The sequence below is a fragment of the Lutra lutra genome, chromosome 9, assembly GCF_902655055.1.
Source record: "Lutra lutra chromosome 9, mLutLut1.2, whole genome shotgun sequence".
Classification (NCBI taxonomy): Eukaryota; Metazoa; Chordata; class Mammalia; order Carnivora; family Mustelidae; genus Lutra; species Lutra lutra.
In genome coordinates this window covers 128,374,580-128,394,210 of record NC_062286.1, presented here as the reverse complement: position 1 = coordinate 128,394,210, position 19,631 = coordinate 128,374,580, and the positions used below count along the sequence as shown (strand labels likewise).

The following is a 19,631-nucleotide window of genomic DNA, read 5'->3' as shown; positions in this document are numbered from 1 at the left end:
ATGACATAATACATCTAAGACTGGCATAGGCAAGATGAACTTTGGAAAGAGATCTGGGAGATGAGAGGGTAAGATAAAACATTTTCACTGTATGTTCTTTTATGCAGTAGTTCTAAAAACCACGTACATGTATTATCTTTTCAAACAATATATGTGAATGTAACAAATCAGAATATACCACTTTAGCATAAAGATTATTTTGAGCTGAAAGCATTTGTAAAGTAGACACAGAAAAGTTCTCGCCCTCACTCCTATAAATTCCTATATATGAAGGTGTAGCTCCCGTCCTCTTCACCAGGAAAAGCAGAATTTAATCACAGGAGATAACCGACTTTAGACTTTTATCAGTGAGAGGAATCTACATAACAATCCAGAGTAGTACTGAAACAATCCTTATCTCCCATTAGTTTCCCAGGTGTATTTATCTTCCCACAGTCCGCTTCCCTAACACCCTAAACTCCTTTTCATTGTCTTATCACTTCTCTACAAATTTAAAATTTATCATCCTTTGTCAGAAAGGTATAAAAGCCTCCAGGCCTACTCAGCCCCATCTCTGAGGCTAGAGGGTGGAGGAAAAATTTCCCTCTTAGAGGGAAAAAAACAACCTAATTTTGACAATCAACCTGCAAAGATAGGAGGGGCTACCTTGGTTTGCAGTGAGCTTCACACCCTAGAGGAAATGTGGTTCCTGCATGATGTGGGAAGTTGGAGGTGATCCACTTTCCTCACTTTTGTCACCTAGAAGAGGAACACTCAACAATTTAGGATCAGAAACACTGAGAGATGGACAGAGTCCCACTGACAGAATGGTGCAGACCAGAAAATGAAACTTTTTTTAAAAAATTTTTTTTAAGATTTTATTTATTTATTTGACAGAGAGAGATCACAAGTAGACAGAGAGGCAGGCAGAGAGAGAGAGAGAGAGAGAGGAGGAAGCAGGCTCCCTACTGAGCAGAGAGCCCGATGCAGGACTCGATCCCAGGACCCTGAGATCATGACCTGAGCCGAAGGCAGCGGCTTAACCCACTGAGCCACCCAGGCGCCCGAAAATGAAACTTTTTTTAAAGATTTTATTTAGTTATTTGACACACAGAGATCACAAGTAGGCAGAGAGGCAGCAGAGAGGGGGAAGGGAAGTAGGCTCCCTGCCAAGCAGAGCACCAGGTGTGGGGCTTGATCCCAGGACCCTGGGATCATGACCTGAGCCAAAAGCAGAGGCTTTAACCCACTGAGCCGCCCATGCGCCCCCAGAAAATGAAACTTCTACTGCCAGCTAGACCTAATATTCCTCACTGAATGTAAACAGTGCTCACAAAATATAAACAAGTATCAGGTAAGGCCAGTCTGTTGGAACAAGGCAAGGACAAGGCCACTGTGGAACCACAAATAATGACAACATCCTCCTCATCTAACATGAGAGTGTCCTGCTTCCTTCTCAATCTTAACTCTGGCCTCACTTCAATCCTCCCAGCTCCTGGGTAAAACAGTAAGATCCCTACCCATTGAATTGCTCCTGCTTTTGGACTGTATCCAATTCAAAACTGTTTTCCGCTTGCTTAAACCCTCCTTACAGATACCCTGCACAAATGCAATTCCTACAATAAGATCTTCCCAATTCCCTTTTAGGAAGATACCTCATGTTTCCTCTAATGTGAATTCTCCCTTGCCCTTGCCCAACAAGCTAAATAAATCTGATTCTTTTTTGCGTACAGGTTATGTTCCTGATGGGATTTGATCGTGGACTCTATCACAGTCTTAGGTTTCTTCAGCCCAGTCCAGCAGTATCCAAACAGGAAGACGTAAGGATTTTAAGGGTTAATGTTATGCCCAAGATTTCGTGTCTGAGAGACCACCAAGGAGCCAAGCACAGAGGCAATCACATGAGGGTTTATTTGACAAGCTTAAGCTTGGGCCCAAGTATACCCGGCACAGCCGAGTAGGGACTTGGACCCCGAACCAGATTACAGTCAGAGTTTTTAAAGGCAGAGTAGGGGTGGACTTGGCGGTGGGTGAGGACAAAGGGGATTATGGATGATGTAAGTCTCCCAAGGATTTTTGGAAGCATGGTCTCCAGGACCTTGAGGGGCTAGCTATTCTTGGGAGAAAGGTTATTTATTACCAGTAGTAAAAATCTTCCCATGAGACCGTTTAGATGTATATCAGTGGGCCATATGCTTGGGAATGATTGCTGACACTATCTTGGGGGTTTAGAAATAAAGTTTCCTAAAGTAGACTTACAGGATCCTGGTGGGACCTGTTGGGGTAGGGGGTCAGTTGGGCTAGGACTGTCCTTAGCAAAACCTCAAGGTGAGGGCAGTTAAGTCCCTAGGGGAGAGCCACTCTGTCTGTTTCAAGGGCTTGTCAGTAGGTAAGGAATTTGAATGATTTTCTTCTGCCTCTGTTTCCCACATCAGCTAAACTTGAGGTAGGATGGCCTTAATTTTCTTGGCCTCCACAGTTACCTGGAAGGGTTACTTTCTGTGACTGCAAAGCAACCTGACTTGAGCAGGTATTTGGTGGTAGGGGTTGGGGGAGGGGGTGGTGAGGTGAAGGGCTCAGGGGGAAATTAGGAAAGCTTGAGTAATTCTCCTTCCTCTGCCTGGGGTGAACCATTGCACTTTGAGCCTTTTCCATTTCTGTAAAAAAAAAAACAGATTAAAATATATTACTCAGGCTTCTTCCAACCTAAATATTCCAAGATTCCAAACTCTACAGGTTTTTATATTCCCAGGTAAATGTTCCCTTCTTAAAAGGTCATCTGTATCACACTCTTATCATTGTTGCCATAGCTGCATACTACCTGCACTTTGATGTATATATCTCAAAACTTTTTCTTTAAGTAGAGGCTCATTTTTTACTTAAATTTACCAAGTTAAATTTCCATCACTTCTTAAATGAAAGACCAGCATTGCTAAAGCTGCCTCCGCCCCTCCAGCCACCCCAGTAATCTAAATAAACTTCAGCACACACCCTAAGCCTGAATGACTGATTAACTAACCCTTTTTTGTGTATCTATAGATCGTGCATTCTTTCCTAGAAAGAACAGAGTACATCTGCACCTCACTTACAAAACAGACACCAGACCCTCTTGCACAAACCCCGGGAACTAAGGAGCCAGACCCCCCTTGCACAACCTCCCAGCACTGCGATAACGTTTGCAACCCGGCATCATCGAGTCTGCACGTAATCAAGAAATGTTGGGGCCACTGCACTCCCTTTACTGATTAACTGCCCTAAACCCTTTTATAAGTCCCTGGGCCAGGCAGAAACCTCGGAATTGGCCTTTGGACAAGACTGTGCCTTGTCTCCAGGTGGCCAGACTCCTGAATAAAGCTCTTACTCCTTTCCAAGCAAAACTCTCTTGAGTACGGGCCTTTGGAGCCATGGGCAGCCAACCTGGGGTTCAGTAACACTTCTTGGGAGAAATCAAAGAATTTCTGCAAGTACACACACACACCCTAAAACAAAAAATGCTATTTAACTGTGGATGAGCTTACCTTTTGGAGAGATTTGGAAAACGAAGCCTTTGCTCTGTCAAAAATGGAGATAAGCAAATGTTAGAAGTATGTTAAGTCCTAGTCTCAAACTCTCTTTGGTTTGAAACAGGACTTCCTGACTCTGCCCATGGGTGCTAGCTAATGTGTTCATGTACCCCGAGGCCCTTTCGTGTACCCCGAGTGGCATGGATACCCCTCATTTTCAGAAACAACGCCCATCCTTCCCCGATTAGCTTGGACTCATCTTTTGGTTCTCAGACTAAATATAAATTCCCAGAACTCCCCTACAGGGGGGCGCCTGGATGGCTCAGTCCTTAAGCGTTTGCCTTCCCCGCAGGTCATGATCCCAGAGTCCTGGGATCGAGCGGGCTCCCTGCTCCTCGGGGGACCTGCTTCTCCCTCTCCCACTCGCCCTGCTTGTGTTCCCTCTCTCACGTCTCTACCAAATAAATGATATAAAATATTAAAAAAAAAAAAACAAACCCCACCCCTCCGGGGTTGCCCCCCGCCCCCCAGCGACATTACTTTTCCCTCACACAGTAAGCATTAAATAAACTTTTTTTTTTCATTAAATAAACTTTTATTTAAAGGGTGGTCCCTCATACTACTTCCTGGTACTCATCACAATGTGTCGTGGTGCATGTGTGTTCACTGTCAAGACTTTTTTTTCAAGTAGGCCGTAAATTCCTGAGCGCTTCTGTACGTCAGATGTCCACACATAACGAGCCGCCAAGGGAATACAGGTGAGGTGAAGGAATAAAGCCTTCACAGCTCCGCAACTCTGGGTCGCTTTCACCCCATCTCCCACCTCCCCGCGGGTCGGTTAGCCCCGCCTCCTCCGTCCGCGCCCGGCTGGACTAGCCCCGCCTCCTCCCACCCCTCCTGGCCGGCTTAGCCCCGCCTCCCCCTAAGCGTCTGGTCGATTTAGCCCCACCTTCTCCCTCGGCCTGTTGCTGATTTAGCCCCGCCTTCTACCTTTGCCAATGACAGAGGCTTTCCTGGCAGCGGCGGCCTAGGGCGGTGGGCGGGGCCACGCAATGACGCCACCCGCGCGTTTCCGGCCTGAGAAAAACGTCGCGTTTCGGAGGAGACGCCTCGTCTGGCAGTTACCACCGCGTTAGAAGCCTCCCGACCGGCCGCCTGCATCACCAGCGTCACCATGGGGGCTGTGCTGGGCGTCTTCTCCCTCGCCAGCTGGGTGGGTTCGGGGTCTGGTGTCTCCGTCGGACGTGTCGTTTGGGGGAGGGCGGTAGGGAGACCCAAGCCCAGACGCGATCGGGCCTTGGCCGGGAGCTTGGGGAGACAGGCCCTGGGCTGCAGAGAGTATCCCAGGCTCAGACCAAAATCCGTGATGCTCCCGGCCCCCTCGCATCGGGATCGGGCGGCTCGTCTTCCGGGTTTGGGGGGGGACGTCGGAGGCCAGGCAGTCATTGTTTACAATTTCGATTGCCCCGCCCCCGCGAGGCTTCCGGCCTCTGGGTTCCTCTGGAGCTGGAACCCGGACCGCGGAATGAGAGTTCCGGGGCGCGGGCGCTCTGCTTCATTTCGAAGTACCCACATAAGGTGGCGTCGTTTAATTTTGGGGCGGCTTAAGTGATATTTTTATCCCGGAGCATGGATTTGCCTTTGCTAGAGACTATGTGGGAGATTTGGGATTTTAACCCAGGCTTGTGTGCTGTTGTGGTGCAAAGGAAAGAAGGCCTTGTGGATTATTATTTAAAATTGGAAGCCATGGCGTGAACATTTTGGGACTCGTCCAAGGCATTTATCTCTGGCTTCCCGTAACATGAAGCCAATAACCCCAGCATTCCTCCTCTTGAGAGCTGCTGTGAGGATAAAGTGAATAAATGGGTGGAATCGCTTTGTAAATTGTAAATGCCTTACTTTAAAAAGGAAACTTTAGGATCTGTGGAAGAGAATATGGTGAGTTCCCTCATGTAGTTTCTCCTGAGGAGCACGATTCTTTAAAATCACTTCTTGTCTCATAACTTTCCAACGATTTAATTGACCAAGGACTCAATCTCAGCTCATTCCACTACCATTTCTTAGGGACAAAGTACAAAGTGTATTTTCCATTCTTTAAGGTTGTTGATCCTAAGTCAAAAGGGTATTTGGTCATTTACAGGTTCCTTGAGAGCAGTGGCTTTCCAATTTTTTGACCTTGATCCAAAGTAAGAAATAAGTTTTACATAGTTGATTTAATATGCCCATTTACACACAAGTTTCATGAAATAATTTTTATCTTTATTATCTGCTGTACATTTTTTCTGTCACATTAGAACAAATCCAGGTAAGTTGAATTTTACAGTCCAGCAGTAAGTCAAACTATTTGCAAAGTAGATTTAGGAAAAAATATACAGTGAAGGTAATTAAGGAGTGAATTTGTAAGTTGAAACAAAGTGGTCTTTCTTACTGTGATAACCTGAAACACATTTTGCCTTTGATGTAACGCTAATATTTATATTCATGTCACCAAAGCATTTCTATCTGTAAGTTGCTTTTCTATATTTTTAATCCCCTTTATTCAACAGGAATAGCAAAGAGTGCAGTGTACCAGAGAATAGTTTGAGTGAGGGGAGGAAAAATAGGAAATGAAGTCAGAAAGGTAGCAGGGAGCCAAATCATGTAGGCTCACAAATCATATTTGTATTGGCCTTTACTCTTTTTTTTTTTTTTAAGATTTTATTTATTTATTTGACAGAAAGATCACAAGTAGGCAGAGAGGCAGGCAGAGAGAGAGGGGGTAGCAGGCTTCCTGCTGAGCAGAGAGCCTGATGTGGGGCTCGATCCCAGAACCCTGGGACCATGACCAGAGCCTAAGTCAAAGGCTTTAACCCACTGAGCCACCCAGGCGCCCCTTGGCCTTTACTCTTAACAGATATGGGGATCCATTATAGAAAAGAAGAGTGATGTGATCTGACCTGTGTTTTAACAAGGTGGTTGTTGGAGAACAGACTATAGAAAAGAAAGGGTAAAGCAGTGTAGAGGAGAAAAAACTTTGCTCGATTCCTCTATTGGCGTAGTGGCCTGTGAATTAAAGTGATAATCTTAGTGAGAGAAAAAAGAGCTATGTACATGTACTACACACATACTGGCAGGATGTTATTCATCATTCAGTGATGAATAACGCAAAGGGATGGTAGAAAATAGGGCTTATTATATACCTTACTTAGTAGGGAAAAGGAAAAAGGAAGAAAAGGTCTTCTAGTTAGGAAGAACAAAGAGGAGATAAGTAAGTTGGTGATAGTACTTGTTTATGTAGTTGCAGAGGTCTTTTTCTTCTTTATGGCCATAAAACTCCCTTGGAGAGAGAATTTATGGCACCCTCATATCCCAGAAGTTTCAGCTTTTAGTCACATGAGGAAACCTCCAAGAAGACTTTTTTCCCCTGTATCTGTTGAATCTCAAATGTCTTCACCTTAAAACAATCTTTTTTTTTTTTTAAGATTTTATTTATTTATTTGACAGACAGAGATCTGAAATAGGCAGGGAAGCAGGCAGAGAGAGAGGAGGAAGCAGGCTACTTGCAGAGCAATGAGCCCCATGCGGGGCTCGATCCCAGGACCCTGGGATCATGACCTGAGCTGAAGGCCGAGGCTTTAACCCACTGAGCCACCCAGGCGCCCCACCTTAAAACAATCTTTATACCACCTCTGGGTTCTGCTCGTGTGGCTACAGGAGTGAGACAGGAGTCATTGCATTTAATCCAGCTTAAAAGATGATAGTAGTGGTTTGGACCAACACGATAGCTAAGGGTGCTAAGAAAGTGGTCACATTCTGGAGATACTTGTTTTTTATTATTTATTTATTTTATTCTTAACTATTATTTATTATCTTCAAAATTATATAGGCTCTGTACCGGACTTGGGGCTTGAACTCACGCCCCTGAGATCAAGAGTTGTATGTGCGTGCTACTGACTGAGCTAGATATGTTCCCCAGATTCTGGATATGTTTTGAGGATAAAGCTGATGTGCTAACAGTTTGGATGAGAGTTTTGGAAAAAGAAAACGTCAAGGGTGACAAGGTTTTTGGCCTGAGTAACAGAAAGAATAATAGAGTTGTTACTTACTGAGATAGGGAAGTGACATAACATACAGTAGGACAGCTCTGGTCCACAGATTAAGTAGCTACTGTAAAGGCTCAAGAGATAAAACAGTACGTAGTCCCTCCAAAACGCACTTAGATTTTCATGATATGTACAAACAAATAAATGGGTATATTCATTTGCTAGGGCTAGATTTAAAAAAAAAAAAAACAAAAAAAGCCACAAACTAGGTGGTGGCTCAAGCAACAGAAGTGTGTTGTCTCTCTGTTTCTGGAGGCTGGAAGTCCAAGATTAAGATGCCAGCAGGGTGACACCCTCATCCTCAGCGTGATGAGGCAGAATCTGTTCCATGCTTCTTCCCCAGTTCCTAGTGGTTTGATATTCCTTGGCTTGCAGATCTCTGCCTTGGTCCTCACTTGGTGTTCTCCCTGTGCTGCATGTCTATACCCAATTTTCTCCTTTTTATGACACCAGTTATATTTAATTAGGTGCCTACTCTTCTCCGGTATAACATCATTTTAGCTAATTACATCTGCAATGACTCTATTTCCAAATAAGGTCACACTCTAGGGTACTTGGGATCAGGACTTAAACATATGAATTTGTGTGTGGGGAGGTGGGGAGAGGACAGAGTTCAACCCATAAGAAACAGTAAGCAGTTATTGTGAGATTATTTGATAGGCCAGAAAAGAAATAGAGTTAAGAGTATGAGAATGCAGACAAAATAAATGTAAAGCAATTAATGTCATTGCTTTTTTTTTTTTTTAAGATTTTATTTATTTATCTGACACAGAGAGATCACAAGTAGGCAGAGAGGCAGGCAGAAAGAGAGGGGAAGCAGGCTCCCCACCGAGCAGACAGCCTGATGCGGGGCTCAGTCCCAGGACCCTGAGATCATGACCTGAGCTGAAGGCAGAGGCTTAACCCACTGAGCCACCCAGGTGCCCCAGTGTCACTGTTTTTGGCTGTAAAACCTGTTTCTGTCTGCAGCCAGCTATAGACCTCTATTATGGTCTTTTGGTCCAGATTGTAGTTAAGAATCGAAGACTGAAACTGGATGATCAATTTCCGATGGCTCTTGCGGTTACAGATGTTAATGGCTACCATGATATATTGAGCCCCTGCTATTCCAGGCAGCATGCCAGGTGTTGTCTGTTCCTGACATTAGTTCATTCTTTGTATAGTAACTGTTCAGGTAGGTGGTGTTATGCCCATTTTTACAGATGAGCAGACTGGGCTTTGAAGCTAAGATGACCTTAGCATCTTTTTTTTTTTTTTTTTAAAGATTTTATTTATTTATTTATTTGACAGAGAGAGAGAGATCACAAGTAGGCAGAGAGTCAGACAGAGAGAGAGAGAGAGAGAAGCAGGCTCCCCACTGAGCAAAGAGCCCGACGTGGGGCTCGATCCCAAGACACTGAGATCATGACCTGAGCCGAAGGCAGCGGCTCAATCCACTGAGCCACCCAGGCGCCCCTGACCTTAGCATCTTGTTCCAAATCACAGGGAACCATGATGAAGTCCCCCAAGGTACCATCTATAAAAAGTAAAGACTGGGACCGTACTGTGAGACCAGCATCCCCCATTATTTACATCTGCTTCTGCTGATGATTCTGACTTCACCTGACTTTGCAATGTGACTTAATGTCATCTTTAAAAGCAATTTGAGCACTTTCCTAATTAAGCCTACATAAAACGACTCAAGATTATGCCGTTATTTGAAATGCTCACCAGATATCCAGGTTATTTTTTTTTTTCAGTTGAGGTAAAATTAACCATTTTTAAGTGTATAATTCAATGACATTTAGGACATTCACAGTGTTAACACTGTTGTTGATGTCATCACATCAGTGTAGTTCCAGAACATTTTCATCACCCCAGAGAGAAGCCTGATTCCCATTAAGCAGTCACTCTCCATCCCATGTCCCTCCTCCTCCAACTTTTGGAAGCTGCTAATGCTTTCTGCCTCTGAATTTACTTATTCTGGGTATTTCATATAAGTGAAATACAACATGTGATCTTTGGGTCTGGTTTCTTTCACTTAGCATGTTGTTTTCTAGGTTGACCCATGTTGTACCATGTATTAGTACTTCATTCATTTTCATGACCAAGTAATATTCCAGTATATGGCTGTATCACATTTTGTGTATCCATTTGTCACTTGGTGGGCATTTGGGTTATTTCTGCCTTCTGGCAACTATAAATAGTGCTGCGTTGAACATTGATGTATGAGCTTTTGTTTGAATACCTGTTTCAGTTCTTTTGGGTGTGTGTTTAGGGGAGGAGTTGTTGGGTCCAATGGTGGATTCTGTGTTTAAATTTTTTTTTTTTAAAGATTTTATTTATTTATTTGACAGAGAGAGATCACAGTAGACAGAGGCAGGCAGAGAGAGAGAGAGGGAAGCAGGCTCCCTGCTGAGCAGAGAGCCCGATGCGGGACTCGATCCCAGGACCCTGGGATCATGACCTGAGCCGAAGGCAGTGGCTTAACCCACTGAGCCACCCAGGCGCCCCCAATTTTTTTTTTTTTTAAAGATTTTATTTATTTGTCAGAGAGAGAGGGAGAGAGAGCAAGCACAGGCAGACAGAATGGCAGGCAGAGGCAGAGGGAGAAGCAGGCTCCTGCTGAGCAAGGAGCCCGATGCGGGACTCTATCCCAGGACGCTGGAATCATGACCTGAGCCGAAGGCAGCTGCTTAACCAACTGAGCCACCCAGGTGTCCCTGTGTTTAAATTTTTTGAGGAATCTCCAGATTACTCTTAAATTGAGCTGAATGGCTCTTGTTATCATTGTATATAAGGGTTTCCATGTAGTGTTACTTGGTGCTATAATACCAGATTTGGTAACTAGGATTACTTAAATAGCAAGTGGAGGTAGATTTTTATGTTGTTTTTAAATAAAATATGCTCACTGTATAAGTAACATTTATCAGGCTCCTCGTATGTTTTAGGCACTGTTCTGTACAGCAGTGTCTGAGGGAGGAAGATTCTGTTATTCAGTCTATTTTGCAGATGGAGAAATTAGCTTAGCTTATGTAACTTGCTGAGTTAGAATGACAGAAATAATATTGACTCCAAAACCCATCCTTTTTTTTTGAACTCATGACTGTGAGATCAAGACCTGAGCCAGGATCAAGAGTCAGACACTTGATTGACTGAGCTACCCACGTGCCCCCAGCACCCACGCTTTTAGCCACTTCCTCCCAGCCACAACTCTCTCATTTAAAGCCATCAAAGCCTGGTTTGCCTCATCTTCTACTCTGTGACCCTTATGATATGAAGGAGTCCCCTGAAAGAGGTCTCAAATGGCTGTGGTGTGCTTTTTACAGGTTCCCTGCCTTTGCAGCGGTGCATCATGTCTGCTGTGTAGCTGCTGCCCCAATAGTAAGAATTCCACAGTGACGCGCCTCATCTATGCTTTCATTCTCTTCCTGGGCGCTGCTGTATCCTGTATCATGCTGACAGAAGGGATGGAATCACAGCTGAAGAAGGTAAGTAGAAGTAACAGTAGACTTAAGGTGCCTGTTATTTGTATTATTTTTGTATTTTGCACAGTTTCGGTTGTGATTGACATTCTTATTTCTTTACCATTGTAAATCTCAATCAAGTTCGTTGTAATTGTTCGGTTTTGACATTACTTTTGGGTATGGTCAAGACATAGAATATGAAAGTTTTAGTCCTTTTCCAAAAATGAGGGTACTCAGAAAGAACATGTTCAGGTTCTATTCTAACAACTGAGAGAAAGATATTCACAGAATGGCAGGAAAATATTATCTTCCCATGTATGTTTCAGATTTAAACATTTGACCTAGACTAGCCTTACACCTGTGGAAGGAACCAGTTGTAGCATGAAAATTCATGCAGAATGGGAAATAACCACATCAGTAAGAAAAGCAAAGACGAGAACACTTCATTTTTATTTGCAAAATGCAAATTGTTAATACTTTTTGGTGACAAGATTGTAAGCGAATTGGAAGGCAAAGAGAAAAGTCCCTCAGGACAGTCTCGCTCTTGTTGAAGTAGTCAGTTGTATAAATTCAGGCTTTCTTACGATGGGATATAATATTTATCTAAATGTGGATATTCCCGTAACACTGAAATTGCTTTTTCCAGATACCTGGATTCTGTGAAGGGGGATTTAAAATCAATGTGGCTGATAGAAAAGTGGATAAAGATTGTGATGTTCTGGTTGGTTATAAAGCTGTGTATCGGATCAATTTTGCCTTGGCCATCTTTTTCTTTGTCTTCTCTCTGCTCATGTTAAAAGTAAAAACAAGTAAAGATCCCAGAGCAGCTGTACACAATGGGTATGTACATTGATTTTATTATTTACTTGTTAGATTATGGTGTAGATCCTCCCCTTGAGCAGTTAATGTTGCCATCCTTATGGAAACAGAGTATTTGAATCAGTGCCTCACATAGATTTCTGACCCATTGTACATGGGAGGTTGTTCGAGTGTCATTTTCAGTTGGAGTTCTGTAGCACAGAGGGGCTGAAGGGGAAAAGGAGAGTCTTGTTCTTTTTTTAATTTTATTTTTATTTTTATTATTTTTTTAAAAGATTTTATTTATTTATTTGACAGAGAAATCACAAGTAGGCAGAGAGGCAGGCAGAGAGCCGGGGGAAGTAGGTTCCCTGCTGAGCAGAGAGCCCAATGCAGGGCTCGATCCCAGGACCCTGAGATCATGACCTGAGCCGAAGGCAGAGGCTTAACCCACTGAGCCACCCAGGTGCCCTTGTCCTTTTTTAAAATACTTTGTTCAAGTTCCTAGATCTTTATCAGACACCTGTGAAACAGTTCAAGGATTGTGCTAGGCACTGCATACACACAAACATGTATACTTTTTATTGTTAAAAGATAAAAATGTATCTGATTTATTAAACAGTGTACAGAAAGATAAACTAGTTATATTTGGGCCATGGATTTATAAATCTTTCGTTTCCCATTCCTGACTGCCCCCAGTTCCCCTTTGACACATAATTCTTACTTGAAGACTGAAGGGAGTTTTGTACACTTTATACATATTATAATCCTCTTTTTATAGATGCAGTAGCTAAATTTGAGAAAGGTCAAATAAAATGCCTGAGATCTCTGAGCCAGTGAGAGTTAGAGTTGGGATTGAAACTCAGGTTTGTCCAGCTCCAAAACCTGATTCTTTCCACTCTGCCATAAAAGGCAGTCTTTAAAGGTCATGGACTGAAAGGGGCGCCTGGGTGGCTCAGTGGGTTAAAGCCTCTGCCTTCTGCTCAGGTCTTGATCCCAGGTTCCTGGGATCAAGCTCCACATGGGGGGGTTGGGGGCTCTGCTCAGTGGGGAGCCTGCTTCCTCCACTCTCTCTGCCTGCCTCTCTGTCTGCTTGTGATCTCTCTGTCTGTCAAATAAATAAATAAAAATCTTAAAAAAAAAAAAAAAAGAGGGAAGGTATGTGCTGTGGGGAAGGTATGTACTATGGTGAGTGCTGTGAAGTGTGTAAACCTGGTGATTCACAGACCTGTACCCCTGGGGCTAATAATACTATGTTAATTTAAAAAAAAAATTAAAAAATTTAAAAAAAAAAAAAAAGATCATGGACTGAAAGCCGGGTTTGGTCCTAGCTTCGCCAGTGAGGAACTGTGTGATTGTGGGCACAAGGCACTTTGTCCTATGTTGAGAAAGAAGGATTAGGTGATAACTTTTCCCTAGACCCAGTAGTTAATTACTGTATATGTAGCTAACGTTCGTTTAGAATACTCCAGAATTGTAGAAAAATTCCTATCTTTAATCGCTAAATGTAGGGAAATTCCTAGTTATATGTTTTTCTCTTATTATGTCTATGAATTATTTGTTCTTTGGGCTAATATTTGTCCTTAAATTGTGTGAAAGATTGAGTGGAGCAGTTTCATGTCAAATGAAGAAATAAGCCCAGACAGTCATGGTGGGTGGGAGTGCTACTGAGTCCTTATTTTTGCATTTCGGAAATTAACTTTTCTCAGTATAAGGGCAAAAATTAACATTTCATAAATGTACTTTTATATTTTAATAGGTTTTGGTTCTTCAAAATTGCTGCCATTGTTGGTATCATGGTTGGCTCTTTCTACATCCCTGGGGGCCATTTCACCACAGGTATGGCTCACTACTAAGAAGGCTAATTACATACACACAGTCTACAAATGATGGTGTTGAAGCTACATTTTCTTTACTGGTTTTGCAGAACTGGCAATTAAATGAGGTGGTGTTCAATTATACGACTTCATACTAATATTAAGGGAGTAATTACTTGATTAAACCCAGGAGGCATTCAGCCCATTTTTTTTTAGCTGTTTTGGAACCATGTGTTGCCAATATTTTAATAGTTTACCTCCTCACTTGGCAGTACTAAGTTAATCCGAGAGCTTGTCAACATGGGGACCTGTAACTCATATGTGTTCTACTATCCCTGTCTTAATACACTTTTTTTTACCATAATATCAAGTGACATTTGTGGATTTCCACTGTAATTTTTTTATTCCCTTGTGGAGGGAAAGGCTTATTGTACCATTTGGAATGTCAGCTCCCAGGCTACCCTGGGCACAAGGTAAACAAGCTTTAAAAGGTCTGAAGCCCAACCAGACTTCTCAGAGGATGCCTTTGAGTTTGGAATAATGTTGCTGTACTGCTGGAGACAAAATATGTCTTTACCACCTCTCTCTTAATTGAATGGAAATTGTTTTAAAATTGGGTAATAACATCTGAAATGTTACTCTTATGGTAAAAATAACTTTGTTCTCTTGGGTTCTAGCTTGGTTCATCGTGGGCATGGCCGGGGCCTTTTTGTTCATCCTCATCCAGCTAGTTCTGCTGGTCGACTTCGCTCACTCTTGCAATGAGTCATGGGTAAATCGAATGGAAGAAGGAAATCCAAGGTGCTGGTATGCTGGTAGGTATCTGAACTCACCTGTAAAAGCCATACTGCATTATGCTATCTTAAGCAGGATGTACAGTAAACATCTCCATTGATTTAAGTGTGTAAACTTCCAAATTAGAGCTGACTTTCTAAAAACTGTAGTCTCCCAGTTGAGTCAATTCTGAATTATATGCATTACCAGAAGGGGGAAGCACAGATTGTAGAAATCATTGGCTTCTCTCAATTCATTTATTTTGCGATTTGTAACATAACTAAATGTGTTCAGATAAGAGAAAAATGTGTTAGTGATGTAGTTCTGGTTTTGATTTCTGTGTTTCCACGGACAGGGAACTCAGGTGCATTATACATTCAGGACATCTGCCCACCTCCCTCAAGCAGATAGAAGTGAACAGTCCTTACTGCTTTCTTCAGAGTATGGCCCACACTCCTTATAAAAGCTTTCTGGTGGAAAAGGGGCACTTAACATTTCTAGGGTGGAAATACAGGATTTATAGCTGGTAATAATGGGGAGGGAATTTGGAATCCTCTACTTATTAGGGGCGATGACCCAGCCATACCTCATTTAGAAAAAGCAATAGTTGTTGAAATTCCTCGCCGCTGCACCCCACGCATTTTAAACGTGATAGCTCCTCTTGTGTCAAGAACTTGAACGGCCAAAAATCACAGAAGACAACAAATTCCCCGTTACCCAACTCTGTGGTAATTAATACTTACTGTTAAACATGCTAGTCTGTATCTTTCCAGTCTTTTCTCTTGCATATGTATCTTCTATGTATAGAAAAAAAGTCATTGAAGAAGATGTATACTTGTATCTTTTTTTTCTTTTAAGATACTTATTTATTTATTTATTTGACAGAGATCACAAGTAGGCGGGGAAGGGGGGGGAAGCAGGCTCCCTGCCAAGCAGAGAGCCCGGGGCTGGGCTCAATCCCAGGACTCTGAGATCACGACTTGAGCTGAAGGCAGAGGCTTAACCCACTGAGCCACCCAGGCGCCCCTGAATACTTTATCTTATTAATTTTTTATATGTGTTATACATTTGGATACGTTATAGTTTGACTTTTTTTAAAACCTAGAAGGAGCCTTTGAATATGTGGCAGTAAATACCTAATAATATGTCTCTGAGCACATTTCTGCTTTTTCCCTTAGAATAAATTTCTAAAAGTAGAAGAGTGGAAGGGTATGGATATTTTAAAGGCTTTTAGTACACATTATCAAACTGTCCGGTTTTCTTTTTTTGTTATTTATCTAGCTTGCTTTTTAAAAAATAACTAAAGCGGGGCACCTGGGTGGCTCAGTGGATTAAGCCACTGCCTTCGGCTCAGGTCATGATCTCAGGGTCCTGGGATCGAGTCCCGCATCGGGCTCTCTGCTCAGCAGGGTGCCTGCTTCCCTCTCTCTCTCTCTCTGCCTGCCTCTCCGTCTACTTGTGATCTCTCTCTGTCAAATAAATAAATAAAATCTTAAAAAAAAAAATAAAAAATAACTAAAGCAAAAAAAAAATTTTTAAACTAAAAAAATAAAAAATAACAAAAGCAAAGCCAAAAAAACCCCAAAAATGAATACTGTGTTCACCATAAACACAGATAAAAATAATAAAAAATAAAACATGCAGATTTCCACCCACTTGCAACCCACCTTCCTCTCCAGATGTAACCATGAATACATCTTTATGTATAATTTATGCACATATGCATGTTTTTGTTACTTAGATGTAAATAGGTTCATATAATACATTGTTCCATCACTCGCGCTTCTCATCAACTATATGATGAGTATTTTCTAACATATCTGTGAGTACAGATACATGTTAACTCACTTAATGGTATACAGTTTCATGGGGTTCCATGGTGTGGTATACCCTAAGTTATTTAACCATTGCCCTATTTTGTTGGTCACTTCAGTTATGTATAATGACTCTTTATTTTAGCATGAGATTTAAGAAATTGTTTTATTGTGACAAGTTGGAAATCCTGAAACACCTCCCCATTTCTGACTCATAAAAATTTATTTTTTTAATCTGTTTATTTCCTTTTTTATAATTCACTTGAATCATTCAACTTTAGAAGAATTTAATAATGAGTTGTAGATTTGTCCTCCTTTGAAGTAACTAAAAAGTAGAGAAATCTTGCATATTCATATGGAAAAACATTAAGAACTGTACTAGTACTTTGACATACAATACCATTTTATACCAACATCATATACATCATTTAATTTTAAATATGCAACCATGGAGGTTATAAGTAGAAACTGCTTTTCTTATAATTGTGCCTTGAATTAAGTACAGGTTAATCGAGCTCATCATTGCTACAGTTGGTCTGAGTATACGGTTACTCTTCCATGTTTTCTAATCTTCAGAGTTACATAGCTAATTGTTGCCTATCCATGTGAACAGAAAGGAATATTATTTTTGAAAATAGCAAATACGCCACTCTCCCACAGTGAGGTGGTCTCACCGGGACAGGAAGCGGGCTTATGCAGCCCGTGGCTACAGAAGGCTAATGACACAAAAGATGGCTGTCTGTCGTTATCTGCTGACACCATCCCTCGCATTTAGCTTGCTGGAACTGGGCCAGTTTGAGGGCCTACAAGTTTTGCAAGTTCCTAAGAAAAGCTTATAATGCACATTATTTAGCCGAATTTACTCTAGCTTGTTTTTCAGCCCATGGAATCAAGGTAGATAATCCAGAAAGTAAGTCCACTTGCTTGAATTGAGCACCAGGCCACCTCTAGCGCTGTCTGAAATGTCATCCTTGGGTCTTCTGTAACTTCCTTGTAAAATGTTGACCACCGTAACAGTAAAATAATGTCTCTATTTTTATATGGAGTAGAAGAAAATTGGTCTTCATTTGAAAAGTTTGTTACAGTTGTGAGCATTCCTGTGGGTTTCCCTCCTTCCAGCTTTGCTGTCTGTCACCAGCATCTGCTACATTCTGTCCGTCGTCTTTGCCGGCTTACTCTACACTTACTACACCAGACCGGATGGCTGCGCAGAGAACAAGTTCTTCATCAGTATTAATTTGATCCTTTGCTTTGTGGTTTCTATTATATCGATCCATCCAAAAATTCAGGTATCGTTTTCTGCTTTATCCTCCGTGAAAAAAAAAATTTTTTTAGTATTTGTTCATTTGAGAGAGAACATAAGAGAGAGAGAGTACAGCAAGGGAGAGGTGCAGAGGCAGATGGAGAAACAGACTCCCCGCTGAGCAGGGAGCCTGATGTGGGACTCGATCCCAGGACCCTGGGATCATGACCTGAGCTGAAGGCAGACGCTTAACCAACTGAGCCACATCCTCCTGTGAAAAATTTTTAATTATTGCCAGACTTAAGCTGATGTAATCTTTTATGTGAGTTTATGTTTATCTACTTAAACATTTTCCCATATTATAAGTTCTTCATAATTCTAATTTATTAACTGTAAAATGTGCCATTGAGCACCTGTATCGTGATTAAGTGAATAATTTCCCTATCATTAAAAAAAACAAACAAAACCCTGGGTAACCTGAGAATTTTATAGCTCTTATAAAATAGTTTATGTTAGGAGAATGATTCTTACGAATCATGAGCTAAGCTGTTTTAGGGGGATTAAATTAGAAAATCACTGCTTTAAAAAAAAAATCATTGCTTTTAATATTAAAAAACAAAACTCATGCATGTGAGTTTCATCATTTAAATACCATATTTAAAAAATTCATGGAGGTTTTTTTTTTAAGATTTTACTTATTTGAGAGGCACCTGGGTGGCTCAGTGGGTTAAAGCCTCTGCCTTCGGCTCAGGTCATGATCCCAGCATCCTGGGATCGAACCCCGCATCGGGCTCTCTGCTCAGCGGGGAGCCTGCTTCCCCCTCTCTCTCTGTCTGCCTCTCTGCCTACTTGTGTTCTCTGTCTGTCAAATAAATAAATAAAATCTTTTTTTTTTTTTTAAAGATTTTATTTATTTATTTGACAGACAGAGATCACAAGCAGGCAGAGGCAGGCAGAGAGAGAGGAGGAAGCAGGATCCCCGCTGAGCAGAGAGCCCGATGCGGGGCTTGATCCCAGGATGCTGGGATCATGACCTGAGCCGAAGGCAGCGGCTTAACCCACTGAGCCACCCAGGCGCCCCAATAAATAAAATCTTAAAAAAGAAAAAGATTTATTTGAGAGAGAGTGCAAGTGGGCATGAGCTGGGGGAGGGGCAGAGAGAAAGGGAGAAGCAGACTCCCCACTGAGCAGGGATCCTGATGTGGGGCTTGATCCCAGGACCCTGGGATCATGACCTGAGCCAAAAGCAGATGCTTAACGACTGAGCCACCCAGGTGCCCCAGTTCATGAAGTTTTAGATGAGAAATATGAAAAGAATGTAGAACACCTCTCCTTTCAAAAATGAGAAAACTGAAGTTCCAGAGAGATGATGGTCACTCAGCTGATTAGCACTGCTGTGGAGCTTTGCTTCTACAACTAGTAGGGACAAGTGAATCAGCCTCTGCGGGATACTTGGGAATTCCAGGGCTGTCAAATGCCTCAAGAACCACTAGTACACAGTCCTCTTTCTTGGTTCTTTTTCAGGTTAACTCAGATTGAAAGATTACTTATCCTCTTTCAACTGTCAATTAGAATCAGAAGGTTCTCAGTTGTTCATATCTTGGGGCGGGGCGGGGGGTGGTGTTGGGGAGAGGCCAGGGACGTCCTCTGGGTTTTAGAAAGTCAGCCTTGCAGTTCCCATGGCATTGTTTTCTTTTTGATTCCACAGGAACACAGGCCTCAGTCTGGTCTCCTGCAGTCCTCTGTCATCACCCTCTACACCATGTACCTTACCTGGTCAGCCATGACCAATGAACCCGGTAAGGGAATGTCAGTAGTACATGCACTTGATTGAGAGAAAGTAGGAAATCACTCTTCCGGCAGGTGCAAACACTGGAGGTAGAACAAATGGCAAGTAGGAGAACACACAAAAGGCTTCACTTAAATGTACGGTGCTCATCGTATGGTGCAGATACTCGCGTTTCAAGTTTTATTCTCCATGTCTGTCCGTAGCTCTTCATAGCTGACAGCCTAAAGGACCGCAGTCTTTATACAGTCTAGGCTTTTCCCTGGACTAAGTCAAACTAGTTAAGAATTGGACAAGGCAACATTGTTTTGGCCCTTTGTGGCATTGTTGTAATTGAATTTCACTTTGGTGTTACAGGCTCTAGAGGAAATGGCTGAAAGATTTCTTTA

The 19,631-nt window shown here is 42.2% G+C and overlaps 1 protein-coding gene and 1 long non-coding RNA gene across 3 annotated transcripts in view; one reads left to right on the top strand and one right to left on the bottom strand.

Moving 5' to 3' along the window:
- Positions 1-1,955: 1,955 nt before the first annotated feature.
- Positions 1,956-4,607, bottom strand: LOC125108720 (uncharacterized). Its single transcript, XR_007129999.1, has 3 exons — positions 4,473-4,607; positions 3,498-3,531; positions 1,956-2,636 (listed from the first exon to the last, which is right to left on the bottom strand). It is a non-coding gene; the product is annotated as an uncharacterized LOC125108720 (long non-coding RNA).
- Positions 4,539-19,631, top strand: part of SERINC3 (serine incorporator 3) — a 25,118-nt gene continuing 10,025 nt past the window's right edge. For both annotated transcript variants that reach the window (XM_047744921.1, XM_047744920.1), the window contains exons 1-7: positions 4,539-4,695; positions 10,873-11,034; positions 11,657-11,850; positions 13,568-13,647; positions 14,303-14,440; positions 17,333-17,502; positions 19,165-19,255. In XM_047744921.1, coding sequence (XP_047600877.1) covers positions 4,657-4,695; positions 10,873-11,034; positions 11,657-11,850; positions 13,568-13,647; positions 14,303-14,440; positions 17,333-17,502; positions 19,165-19,255 — 874 coding nt within the window. In that variant the 5' untranslated portion in view covers positions 4,539-4,656. The remainder of the gene's footprint in view (positions 4,696-10,872; positions 11,035-11,656; positions 11,851-13,567; positions 13,648-14,302; positions 14,441-17,332; positions 17,503-19,164; positions 19,256-19,631) is intronic.